The sequence below is a fragment of the Nannospalax galili genome, unplaced genomic scaffold (genome assembly GCF_000622305.1).
Source record: "Nannospalax galili isolate Female #2095 unplaced genomic scaffold, S.galili_v1.0 scaffold235, whole genome shotgun sequence".
NCBI lineage: Eukaryota > Metazoa > Chordata > Mammalia > Rodentia > Spalacidae > Nannospalax > Nannospalax galili.
In genome coordinates, this window is record NW_008338118.1 from 5,370,831 (window position 1) to 5,384,594 (window position 13,764).

The following is a 13,764-nucleotide window of genomic DNA, read 5'->3' on the forward strand; positions in this document are numbered from 1 at the left end:
GCAGCAGGGCACTTTGAAACTGCCCTTCCTGCCCAGATCCGGGAGAAGTAAGGGGTGTGAAGGCGGAGTCATTAGCCTAGAGACACCCTCGCAAAGGTCCAGCCTCCGCCCGCCTTCCTACCATAACCTTAGGGATTTGGCACTGGAGCGAGATCGCCCTCTCAATGAAAGGCAGATGTCCCTTTAAGGTTTGCTTTGCAGCCCGTGGACTTTAGCCTAAACAAGGACCCGCGAAGTTGGCTTTATTTGTCCATGTCTCGGACAGAGCCTGGGAGGCTGCCAGTGAGATTTCAGAGACCCGCGAAGGGGCGGGCGATGTGGCAATCCGTCTGGGATGTGAAAAGCGTGGAGCGGACTTAGAGGCATTTTACCAAAACACAGGAAATCACTCTGCGCGCCTGGGGCTGCAGTAGCTGGGGCCACCTCCTGAGACCCGCCGCCACCGCCAGAGTGGCCCAGAGCTCCGGATCCTACCAGCTTCTGCCAGCCAGCTCCTGCCAGCCAGCTCCTGCCCGCAGAACCAGCACTTCCCGGGCGCTGCAGCGGCTCCAGCCATGGTCCCCAGGCGCTGTGCCAGCCCAGGGGTTGCTGTCGCCTGCTGCTGGTTCCTCACCGGTGAGCAACTCTGCTTTCAGGAGCATCTCCTAGTGGGGCTTGGGGCTCGGGCAGGGGGTGACACACAGAGAAGAAAGCCAGGCAGGAGGACGGAGGGCCCTCAGGTAGCCTGGCAGGTCAGAGGACTGGAGCGTGCGCCTGCCTTCCAGCCCACGACTAAGAGGGGTTCCTGCTGAACTGAGAACTTCACTACAAGTAGAATTGACTTTAAAAGTTGTTCGAACTAAATTTGTTTTGATGGTGTGCACCGTGTTTTAGGAATTTGAATTTTTGGAAGAGGGTGACCAGAGGGCACACGATTTGTGTGCAGAGTTCCTGACCTCGAGTCGGTCAGGAGTGGACTTTCATGTATTTTCTTTCTGTCTAGTATTTAAAGACCTTTTCTGCCATAAAACAAGAGGGAAGGGAGGAAAAACTGCTGCTTGACCCAAAATGACGTTTGTTAATGCAATATCACAGAACAGCACCGATCTTTTGGGATGCAAAATGTGTTTTTAAGACTTAACATGGTAGAAACGCAATGTTGTAACTCAATTTAGAAAGAGGTTGAATCGGAGCATTTTCTAAGCTTTCCCAAATGATAGCAATGGTTGGATCCTTTACACTAGTTACTGGTTGGGGAGGGACCACTGAAATGGTATCCTGGTGAAATGGTTCAGGGGTGAAGTGTCAAAAACTTTAAACATCAGATAATGGCCTGATTAATCCGTTAAGACGTTGGCTTTAACATGTTATTGATACTCAGTTGCTGTATGTTTTTACTGCTGGCATGTTTAACTAGTCTGTTTCACAGTTTGCTATTCAAAAATAGGAGGGAGTCTGCAGATTATCCCACTGTAGTTGGCTAAATACAGAGAATTTTGCAGATCATTTGGATTATTAGCAAACAACTTTTTTTCTTAGTGAGGTGGTGTAACAAGTTAACATGAGCCACGGGCTTTTTACCCAAACATTTTCCACTTCACAGGAAATGTTCAATAATCCAAACAGTGGTAACTTCTAGCAGCACTACAGTCAAGGAGTGGTTTCACCAACCAGCTACCTACTATTACTTTCGGCATACTTGACTTGAGATTGCTTTCCAACCCTAACGTTCAGAGATTGCATCTTGTTGTTTGGCAAAATCTATATTGTTTTCTAATTATTCAAATTGTATATTTTTTTCATTTTGCTGAAAAAAAGCAGCCAGTGAGTACAGAAATGGTTTGATAAGATTTGCATGTCCTTGAAAAGAATTTTTTTTATGGGGGATAAGGGTGAACAAGTTATAATTTCTTGTACACATTGGTTTAACAAGCCTTGCTGGATCTAAGATGGGAATTAAAGGGAAAATTTTGAGGATGTTTCTTAAATATGTTTAGTTTTTCTTGGTGTTCTTTATGTTTTTGAGCCAGAATGGACAGGTTCCTCATACATAGCATATGTGTGCCTCAGTGCACAACACAGCGTTAAGGATCTGAAATCTGGCTTCTTCCTTAGCTCGCTTTCCTGCCAGTCATATTCCACCAGCTCTTTCCTATTGATTGCTCCTATTTGGAAACGTCTCACCCCCCCGCCCACCCCCCCATGGAGTCCACAGCTGATCCAGAGTCTTAGAGCCATGCCCACTCACAGATGCTAATACAGAGCTCATCTTGTTTCCAATCTGAGCCCAACCTCTAATCCAACTGCCTAATGCTTCATTTTCATTGTATTTGTTTTAAATAGAACATCTTTGGAAGTTCAGGGTTGCCTCTCATGAAATCTAAAGTTTTCAATTGGTTGCCTAAGTCCAGTACCCTGGCTCCTGCTACCGCTGTCAGTTTCCTATAATAGCTGGCGTAACAAGCTGCCATTGGTTTCTTGGCTTAAAACAAGATATTTACTATTTTACAGTTCTGTGGGTAGTAAGTCTAACTGGATAAAATCAAGGTCCCTTCAGAGTTTCCTTGCTTCTCTCCAGATCTAAGATGTCACCTGTACTCTTTGATTTTCATTGTCAAAGCCAGGAAGGGAATTCTTCAAATCTGCCTTTCTGATTCTACTTCATGGTCACATCTTCTCTATGTCTACCTGACAAGGGTCCTGTACTTCACTGGACTCTTCTCTCAAGGATGGAGACATTTAATTACTTCTGCTATGCCCCTTTTCCCATCTAGGGTAACATATCCAATTTTCAAGGAAGAGGGCAAAGGCATTTTTGGTAGGTCACTATTATTCTCCCTACCACAACCCTTAAACAGAATGTCATCCTATTCGGTGACACTGCCTTACATTCCTCATATTCCCTTGCTCTTCTTGCCACTGTGGATATGATCTTGTTGTTTTATACATCTAGAAAAGAACTCCACCCTTCCTTCCCACTACCCCTGCCTTCTAAGCAAACTCTCTCCAGCTTTCAAAGCTATGCTTATTTCATAACAAACCAGGGCCATTCCAATAAACTTCCCAAGGATTTACAACTTTTTGTATTAGCTTCTTCCAACATACATTACGTACTTTGCCAAGAAAGATGTTCTCCCTCATATCCAAATAAAGTTCTTGTCATCTTTTCAATGCACATGAAAGTCCCAGAATAAGCAGTGGCACATAGCAAGAATGTAACTGAAGATGGCTTCATAAACAGACAGCTTGGGGATGCCTTAAGGGAATCAAGGAAAGATGGCAGAACACCTGCGGAGAAAGCATGGAAGCCACAGCACAAAAAGAAGCCATGGTCAGTCTTAGGTCTTGAAGAGCTGAACTATATACACTTGAGCTCTGAGAGGGAGGCCACTGGAATAAACAGGGGCCATAGTAAGACTGCAACTAGCCCAGAGGCTCAGGAATAAGGGACAAATGGAATAAATACCATTCATTCCCCCGACACTGCAATATCTTGCCCGGTGTGCTCACTGGCAATATACAAATGCTTAGATTCAGCCTTCCAGAGGTCAGAGGTCAAGACCGACAATCAGAGGTCTGTGGTAGCAGAGGTTAATGCTGAAACTTATGACATGCAAGGTTCTGGGCCAAGATCTTTGTAGATATTGTTTTATCTTAACCTTTAAAAAGTAAAAAGCATCCATAGTCTGTATTTTAGAGATACAGAAACAAAAACACTAAGATTAACCTCATTTTTCCAAAGTTTCAGTGTGGTAAATGACAGATATCCTCAATTCACACTGCTGACCTCAAAGTCTCTGCTCTGAAATCTGCCCAAATGTAAGTTCATCCTCTTTTCACTTATATCCACATAAGTGAATTTCAAACATAATTGTCTGAAATACTTTGATAAGGATCTAGTTAATAATAAGATTGCTATTTCTATGATTTTTAGATATATAGTGAATTAGATGATGACACAATAATACAGTTCAAATAAGACTACCTCCCTCTCAGTTTATCAATACTGAGCTTAAAAAGTCCCTAATTGAGTTCTATATCTCTCCTCTTTAGAAACTGTCCTAGAAGTATGGGTCGTCTTTTGAGCCTTTATGCACAGGCAATAGTTCCTGTTCAAAATAAAGTCTAGTAAGGTGGTGACTAAACATGGAAAGAAAGTCACTTATCCAAAACAAAAGAATGAACTCCAATGGCAGCCATGTATTAACAAGGGGGATTTTTATTTATTTATTTTTTTTTGGTCTTTTTGAGAAAGGGTCTCCCTGTAGCCTCAGCTGGCCTGGACTCACTACATAGACCAGGCTGGCCTCCATCTCACAGAGATCCACCTGGCTCTGCCTCCCAAGTGTCACCACACCCAGCTTTTTACATATTTCGATGTCTGTAAAAGCAACAATAAATCCACTGAGTTTTTGCTTATTTGCTTAGTTAATATGAAATGAGAGTAACAAATATATATGCCAAACCATATATGTATATATGTGTGTGTGTGTGTATGCAAATATATATGGTTGACCTATTTTTGTTCTGTAACTTCTAGATGCCAATAGTTATGGTAAATATTGGGATCAGTAAAACATATGTGAGTGTTCTCTGAGGGCTGCATTTTCTAGAGATGATTAGATCTAGATCACTGAATTTTTAACAGTAGTTTGAGGAACCTATTAAAGTCTGAATAGATTATTGAGAGGTGGTGGAATTTCCAGCCTGGTTAGGAGAAGGAGGTGGCTAGGAGGATGTCCTTGGGGACTGTCTCTTGCCCTGGCCCATACTCTATGCCCAGCTCTCTACTTCCTGTCCACCATGATGTGAACTGCTATTCTACTCTGACCTGCTGACCATGGACTGATACCTCTGCAACTCTGAACCAAAACAAATAATTCCTTCTTTAAGTTGTTTCTGTTAGGGGTTTAGTCACAGTGGTCACAAAAGTAACTCATACAATAATTGAGCTATTTTAGTGCATAAGCCTTGGACTACAGCTTATTACTGTTCATTTTACTTCCTTGGATGGATGTGCCTCTGTCTTTTCCTCTACCTCCAACCCCCAAAACTTCCCACTGAGATTCATAACCCACTGAATTTTAAATATTTTAACAAAATAAATTAGCTGTTGGAGACATTTTCTGAAAACTAGGGTTCAAACAACTGCTCTTCTGATATATGAAACACAAAATGGTATACTTAAGTTCATGTTGAGAAACTGAGATGAAAGATATTTTAGAATTGTTGCCACAGTGCTAAAGTCAGAATAGGTTGCCTGTTCAGGGCCGCCTCTGACTGCAGACTTGTATTCAGTTTCAAAACAAGTACAGTACAGTATCAAGAAATGCAAATGAGTCGAATATATTCATTTCCTCAAGCTTTCTGAAGCTGTCTTGGGTTCTTTACATAAGCAGTGACTCCCAGTGCTACTGATCCTTGACTCTCTAAATGTGACCCCAACAGACTCCCTGAGATGGACTGGAACTCCCTCCTCAGGGACAAGTACAGCCCCTAGTACCTTTGCTTCTCTATAACAACACACCATATGACTTTATAATTAAATATGTAATTATCAGTTATCCATCCTGTTGTATGCTCTATGAAGGCATTATTTTTCTTTATTATACCTAAGAATAGACACTTTTTTTTACTGAATCATGAAATATGAACTATAGAAAAACTTATAGAATACTTAAAAGAAGCCAGATGGTGGTGCTTGCCTTTAATCTTGCACTCTGGAGGCAGAGCCAGGTGGATGTCTGTGAGTTCAAGGCCAACCTGGTCCTCATAGCAGATTCTAGACCAGCCAGGGCTACATGTATATAAACAAACAAACAAAAACTAAATATTACTTGAAAGATAAGACTGATCTCTTTATATCTCACCCATGTTTATATAGAATTTGATGGATGGTAACAAATTGAAAAATGCACCATTATACATCAAGAAAGATGAGCATTGACCACAATCTGTCATTAACTAGATTGCTGGATGCATCCTACTACAGAGATGATGAAATTTGACAAACTGCCATCTGACAATTGCAATTAACAACATGTAGGACATGCACATGGCATTTTTCAGTCACATGCTTTGTGCATTTAAAAACTGCATCTTAAGATTTCAAAGAGGCTAGTATGTAACACCTGTCTAGATACAAAGTTAGAAACATTGTTCCTCTTCTCAGTTCTTTTCCAAGCCAAGTTTGTATCTGACTGAAGGAATAATTTCTCCTCTGGCAGCAGCAGCGTAACTATTTCCCCCCAAAACCAGCTCCCTAGGAGTAACCACCTTTAGGAGGAAGAGGAAAAAGTTAAAACGAAGTCATCAAACAGTGTTTCAGCAGCACAGGATTAATGACTCCAGCTTTAGCAGAATGAATTTTCTGCCATGCTTGTAAGTGCTAGGGCTGCAAACGTATGAATGGTCTAATTGTAATCTGATCTTTTCTGTGATTTAAAAGGAAAATTTGAAGTCAGTTAAGTTGTAATAGAAATAGAAATGCACACACTTTTAAGTCCCAAGCTGTCATATTGTTTTATGCAGATTTCTAGAAACAACTGAGATATACCTGGATTAATAGAAAAATCACTATAATTAAAATATGAAGAGGAATTAAATCATATATTTCTGTGCAAATCATCTGAGATCTGCTGAAATAAATGCAAATTCTCAATTTTTAATAGGGTATACAAATTGCATTAGGTCAAATGACTATTATGGTTTTCATATTTTAAATTTTTATTATTTATTTTTTACATGTATGAGTGTGTTGCCTGCCTGTGTTTAAGTGCACCCATGTCCTGCAGTGACTGAGGAGGTCCAAAGAAGGCACTGGATCCCCTGGAACTGGAGTTATGGATGGTTGTTAGCCACCACGTGGGTGCTGGTAATTGAACCCAGGTCCTTCTTCAAGAGCAGTCAGTGCTCTTAACTCCTGAGCCATCTCTCCAGCCCCTGGTTTTCATATTTTATTATAAATTGCATAGCCCATTTCTTTTAGGTAAGGTATCATGTAGCCCAGACTGGCCTTGAACTTACTATGTAAGTAAAGATAACCTTGAACTGCTGATTCTCATGCCTCTACCTCCCAAGTGCTCACACGCTCTTAATACAAATTAAATGTAATTTGGAAATGATTTCATTAACTAGCTTTTTAGCCCTTAAAATATTTTCTGTGGGCATTGTATGACACGGGTACACTTACCTACATGCATGCAATACACACATAAAGTAAAAATAATAAATAAAATATGGAAAAAATATTTTAAAGTTTGCTTGTATATTTTATTACAGCATTTTTAGCAAAATGAACCTATATTATATAAAGACACATATTAATAGAAACACAGAAGCATGTGCACACACACAGGCACTCACGCACATGTGAGCATACACACACACACACACACACACACACACATACACGCACACACGCACACACACACTGAAGCTTGAATTGCTGACAATTGCCAAGTAAGCATTTGTAGCCAAAGGAAATTTAGATAAGGAGTGAGTACAAGAAGTTTCTTTAAAAAACAACCTTCCCTTTTTCCTTTTCCCCTTTTGCCTATACTTAGCTAATGACCTTCCCTGACACCAACTTGACTTCTAGAGGTCACTCTGGAGCCTTTGTACAGCCTGAGGTTTTCACATTTTTCTCTAAAGAAACAATTGCATTTATCCCTAGATACTCATAATTAAAGGTCTTGCTACTTACATAATCTGTACAGATCATGTTCCAAACCTTTTATAATAAAACTAATCACCATTATGTATTATTTTAATCTTTAAAATGAATTTTAGAAAGATAGCATACAAAATTGAAACCAAATGTTAGAATGAGAGCACAGATGCTATTTTTTTAAGTTGTCATAGTATGTTTTTTACAATTGTAATGTAAATTGTTGAATTCAGTTCCTTCAATTGTCAAGTAAAAGAAACTGAGTTTCAGACAGACTGAGTGTACCAAAAGTTACAGCAAAAACAAATGAAGTGGGGCTGGAGAGACGACTCGGTGGTTCAGAGCACTGGCTGCTCTTGCAGATGATCTAGTTTCAAATCTGAGCACTCAGCCGGGCATGGTGGTGCACACCTTTAATCCCAGCACTCAGGCAGCAGAAGCAGGCTGTGAGTTCAAGGCCAGCCTGGTCTACATAGTGAGTTCCAGGGCAGCTAGGGCTACAAGGAGACCCTGTCTCAAAAAGACCAAAAAAAAAAAAAAGTCAAATCTGAGCACTTACATACTGGCCATTGGTAACTTCAGTTCTACAGGATCCAACACCCTCTTCTGGTCCCTGTGGGCATTGCACACTTGGGTGCACTTACATATATGCATGCAAAATGCTTATTTACATAAAATAAAAATAAATAAATAAAAAAAATTAAAACAAAGAGTAAGAACTAAAAGTCTCTTGACTTCTAGCCCAATTCTCCACTTCTAGTACCCCCATAACAATAAACTAAAAGCTTGTGAAGGTAGCAACACTTCTTTTCCTCTTTGATAAAAATTAATAAAAATAAAATTTGTAGGAAATCAAGATATAATTAGAAATATTCATAAGAAGCGTTCTATTTTCAAGAAACTAATAAGTATAAATTTACAATTTCAAAGAAAGGAACTAAGATATGGTCTTTTTCTTGTGATTTTACTTATTTTAGAAAAGAATAAAAGTTAAAGCATCTATATCCATAGGAGTTTTAATACTCATTATTAAATCCAATGAACTACAGTTGATAATAACAACATCAGTATGTTGTGAGATTTAAATTATGAACTATAACCCAAAATGAATCATATTTCAAAAGTAATGATTGATTCAGAAATACACTAAAAATACATAGGATGGGGAGAAAACAGCTGATCATTCAATAATAAGCTCAAGTTACTCTTTAAAAAGTTCCTATTGCAGATGTTTCAGGCCAAACTAATTCTATGAGGAATATTGTAGTGTGGGGCTGGAGAGATGGCTGAGTGGTTAAGAGTACTGGCTGTTCTTGTAGAAGACCCAGGTTTGAGTCCCAGCATCCACATAGCAGCCAACAACCACCCATGACTATAGTTCCAGGGTATCCAACACCCTCTTCTGACCTCCGTGGGTATTTTAAGGCATGCGTGCACTTATAGACATGCAGGCAATATTCTCATACACATAAAAATAATATATATAAAGAAATATTGTAGTATGTATAATCATCAAAAGACATTGACATTTGAAAGGATAGTCTAGTGCTGGAGATGCATCTCAGTAGTAGAATCCTTAGCTAGCATGCACAAGGTCCTGGGTTTGATCCTCAGCACCTCATAAAAAACTGGATATCATGGTCCATGCCTCTAATCCAGTATTCAGGAGGGGGAGGCAGCTGAATCAGAAGTTCAAGGTCATTCTCTGCTATATATCCAGTTAGAGGCTAGTCTGAGCTACATGAGGTGCTGTCTCAAAAATACACACACACACACGCACACACACAGCAACAAGGCAATTCAAAGATTTTGCCTTGCAACTTAAAAAAAAAGAAACCACAGAAGAGAGCCATTGTGGATTTTCTACAGATTTCGAAGGTAGAAATAAGAATTTCTAAAGTAAATCATTCTCAAAAAATTATGATTTTTTTCTGAGGAAATATTTTATTTTTTCTTTAAAATTTCTAATTGAGTTTCTGTAATTTCATACAACAGTTCTTAGTCAATCTAAGCTCAGTAGAAACAAACCTATGCACAAAAACATATGATTTTAAGCGCAGGGAAGGGGGTAAGCACCTTTCAAATCATCTATAGGTTGACAACCAAGCTATTGTCAGTAAACTGGAAGGGTGACAGTTCAAGGAAAGTAGCATTAGATAACAGTACATATTTGCATCTGCAGAGCTGATGCCTGACATTCATAAACAAGGAATAGTGGTAGTGGACAGAAACTGTGGCATTTAGTGGGCCTGCATCTGAATTCCAGTTAAGTGATTTTGAACACATTTCTTAACTTCCTAATAATTTTATTTTCTTTTCCTATAAATAAGGATAAGATGTCCTTACAAGAAAGGATAGAAAGCAGAAGATGTTTGGGAAATACTCAAATGTCGATAACTCTTTAGTGAACATCTTTTATTCCTGAGGCTATGAAACCAACTTGTTTGAGTGAGACCAGTGCACTGCTTAGTGAAAAGATGCTGGCTTCTTTAGAATTGGAGGAAGAAAGCAATCGGCGTGAGTTAGGGACTTTCTGATAGGAAGATAGAAAAGAGGGGAAAGAAGAAACAGAGGAAAAAGAGGGTGTGAAGAGGACACAAAACAAGTAAAGGTTCTAACTTAACCTACAGTCTTGGAAGGGCCTTCCTCCCCCTCTCCTCCAGGTAATCTCTAAGACAGACAACTGATATCAGTTAAAATGATTAAGCCTTGCCAAAGTCACATCCCTTCTTTTAACCCGTTCTGGTCAGCTAAGGCTGGTGAGCTCTGCTTTAAAATCCACACATACAGTGGGAAACATGGTGAGAATATGTGTGCAGAATTCTGCTCTATTCTCTGCTCTGTTCCATCTTCACGCTGAAGAAACTTTAGTGTATTTTTTTGTTTTGTTTTTCCAGTCACTGGTCTTTTTAAGAACTAATCCCATATCCTCATCCTCACTTTGTCAAAAAAAAAAAAAAAAAGATCTATCTACCTATCATCTATCTATCTATCTATCTATCTATCTATCTATCTATCTATCTATCATCTATCTATCCATCCTATCTATCTATCTATCCATCCTATCTATCTATCTATCAGTTCTGTGGCTCCTCATTGGAGGCCAGTCATAATTAGTAGATCAGTTCATCACTCTCCATAGCTCAGCTTTTAGCCTGTGTTTGGCAGGAAAGATGTCCAGTGCTAATTAAACTATTGCAGCCCAGCTCCCACTGGAAGCATCTCAGCGGCCACTGAGCCGAGAAAAGCTGACTGCCAGCTTCGGATTCTGGGATTCCCAGGACATCAGGTCAAGCCACTGAGAGGTCCAGCGGGGGTAAATTCCACACATAGTTTCTGCTCTCTGGGCTCTGTTATTTAACATCTGGGTTTACTGAATCGTGCAGATAGGGCAACGAGGGGCAGAAAACAGCTGGGCACATTGCTGAGCCCAGACCGAACGTGCCTAGTTCTTAGAACCCGCTTCTGGAAACCCCAGCTCCAACAAGCGGGTCACGTCTGAGCGAAGCGAAGGAATGAACAAGACCAGGCAGAGTTCTGGGAGCCAGGTGAGCACTTCACAGACAAGTTTCCACTTTTAGACAAGTTTTGAAAGTGGCTCCATTCTAAGGGCGGAGGTACAGAGTGACAAACTCCATATATATATATATATATTTGAACTCACATACTCAATTTTCACACACAGGAATGGGTGGGAAAACGCAACGAGTCCAGGCAAAACTTTAATATAAAGGACTCGCCACCAAAACTGCGGAACGCCTTTACTATTCTTAGGGAGCGCTTCTCCTCTTACTGCGCCTGCGCGCGCGCACTGTAGCCCCCGCCTCTCTAGCTGGGACGTCGGACGTTTGCTGCTAAGGCAGGCTGCGCATGCGCCCTTCCGGCCTCAGCCTCTAACGCGGTAAGGGCTACTGGAAGTACCGGGTGGTCTGTGCTTGCAGCCGAAGGTGCAGCGACGGATCGGCGCAAAGTGCTCGGAGACTGAGAAAAGGCGAGAGTGGCGCTGCTCGGCTGCTTGAACCAGAGGTACAGTGCTTCCTTCCGGCCCGCGCGCTTGCGGACGGACCCCGCCCCCTTCCTGGCCTGGACTCCCTTCCCTCTCTGCCCTGTCCCCTCCGGGCCCGCTCCGGCCCTGTTAAGGTCATGAAGCTCGTTAGGAAGGACATCGAGAAGGACAATGCGGGCCAGGTCACCCTGGTCCCCGAGGAGCCCGAGGACATGTGGCACACCTACAATCTGGTGCAGGTGGGCGACAGCCTGCGCGCCTCCACCATACGCAAGGTGCAGACCGAGTCCTCCACCGGCAGCGTGGGCAGCAACCGTGTCCGCACCACCCTCACGCTCTGCGTGGAAGCCATCGACTTCGACTCGCAGGCTTGCCAGCTGCGGGTCAAAGGGACCAATATCCAAGAGAATGAGTACGTCAAGATGGGGGCTTACCACACCATCGAGCTGGAACCCAACCGCCAGTTCACCCTGGCCAAGAAACAGTGGGACAGTGTGGTTCTGGAGCGCATCGAGCAGGCCTGTGACCCGGCCTGGAGCGCTGATGTGGCAGCTGTGGTCATGCAGGAGGGCCTCGCCCACGTCTGCTTAGTCACTCCCAGCATGACCCTCACGCGTGCCAAGGTGGAGGTGAATATCCCCAGGAAACGGAAAGGCAACTGCTCCCAGCATGACCGGGCTCTGGAGAGGTTCTATGAGCAGGTGGTCCAGGCCATCCAGCGCCACATTAACTTCGACGTTGTAAAGTGCATTCTGGTGGCCAGCCCGGGATTTGTTCGGGAGCAGTTCTGCGACTACATGTTTCAGCAAGCAGTGAAGACCGACAACAAAGTGCTCCTGGAAAACCGATCCAAATTCCTTCAGGTAAAGCTCTTACCCAGAGATAGCTAAGAGAGGGCAAAGGATTGGTATGAGCTGCCCTTGAAGTTTTAGAACCGGGAAAAGTAAAACTTAAACCCCTTTACTTGGCTGAGCTTGTAAAGAAATGGTAGAGAACTGTTGAATGTCTAGCACATCTCTATAGTAGCGTTCGCTGAAGTCCTTAAATAGGTAAAGCCTTATTAACGTTTTTTGTTTTATGTCATTGTGGGCTGATTAATGAACACTTCAGAGATTCTTTTGTCTTTTATGATTGTGATTCTAGGTACATGCCTCCTCTGGACACAAGTACTCCCTGAAGGAAGTCCTTTGCGACCCTACAGTAGCTAGCCGCCTCTCAGACACCAAAGCCGCTGGAGAAGTAAAGGCTTTGGACGATTTCTATAAAATGTTACAGCATGAGCCTGACAGAGCTTTCTATGGACTCAAGCAGGTAGAGAAGGCCAACGAAGCCATGGCAATTGACACGTTGCTCATCAGCGATGAGCTCTTCAGGCATCAGGATGTAGCCACACGAAGCCGGTACGTGAGGCTGGTGGACAGTGTGAAAGACAATGCCGGCACGGTCCGGATATTCTCCAGTCTCCATGTGTCTGGAGAGCAGCTTGGCCAGTTGACTGGAGTTGCTGCCATTCTCCGCTTCCCTGTGCCAGAACTTTCTGACCAAGAGGAGGATTCCAGTTCTGAAGAGGATTGAGACTAAAGCTTTAGTTTGCCTGCTTCTTCACTGTTAACCACTTCGCAGCATCCCTTGACAACTGCACGAGAGCCGCTCTGATTGGTGGATTGCTCGTGTATTTGGTCAGGCCATGTGCTTGGTAGGGCATGTTTTAAATAAACCGAAAGGAAATAACGCCCATGTACTATGTTTACTAATTTTGATATTTTTTTCTTAAAACCTTTAAAGCAATAATTTTGTGTATCTAAAAAGAATACTTAATGTACTGTTTTGGATTGATCATGAAACCCCATATATGTGCTTTAATTCATTTTCCTTAGAAAAGCTTTGTCCCTCTTTATCCTGGGTTTACATTATTTAAATTCTGTGTAGTATTCTTGCATTTCATTTAATGATCTATTTTCTCCTCACCTCTTTCCATTTTGTTTTTTAGATTTAAACATGTTTACTACTAAAGTGGTAGCAAAACAGTGAACAATGACAAGTCTGTTTTCCTTGAGAGATTTGTTAACCCCTCATTTCAAAACTACTTTTGGTCTTTTTTGTTGTTATA

At 41.8% G+C, this 13,764-nt stretch overlaps 2 protein-coding genes across 2 annotated transcripts in view; both read left to right on the forward strand.

Moving 5' to 3' along the window:
• The first annotated feature begins 115 nt into the window (after window positions 1–115).
• The window catches only part of Itga1 (integrin subunit alpha 1), a 160,877-nt gene continuing 147,228 nt past the window's right edge, over window positions 116–13,764 (forward strand). Inside the window, exon 1 of the mRNA XM_008832940.3 lies at window positions 116–615. Within this exon, the coding sequence (XP_008831162.1) occupies window positions 555–615 (61 nt within the window). The 5' untranslated portion in view covers window positions 116–554. The remainder of the gene's footprint in view (window positions 616–13,764) is intronic.
• On the forward strand, window positions 11,431–13,385 carry Pelo (pelota mRNA surveillance and ribosome rescue factor). The gene is made up of 2 exons (XM_008832939.3): window positions 11,431–12,517; window positions 12,798–13,385. The coding sequence occupies exons 1-2, from the start codon at window positions 11,792–11,794 to the stop codon at window positions 13,227–13,229; spliced, it is 1,158 nt and encodes a 385-aa protein (XP_008831161.1). The 5' UTR covers window positions 11,431–11,791; the 3' UTR covers window positions 13,230–13,385.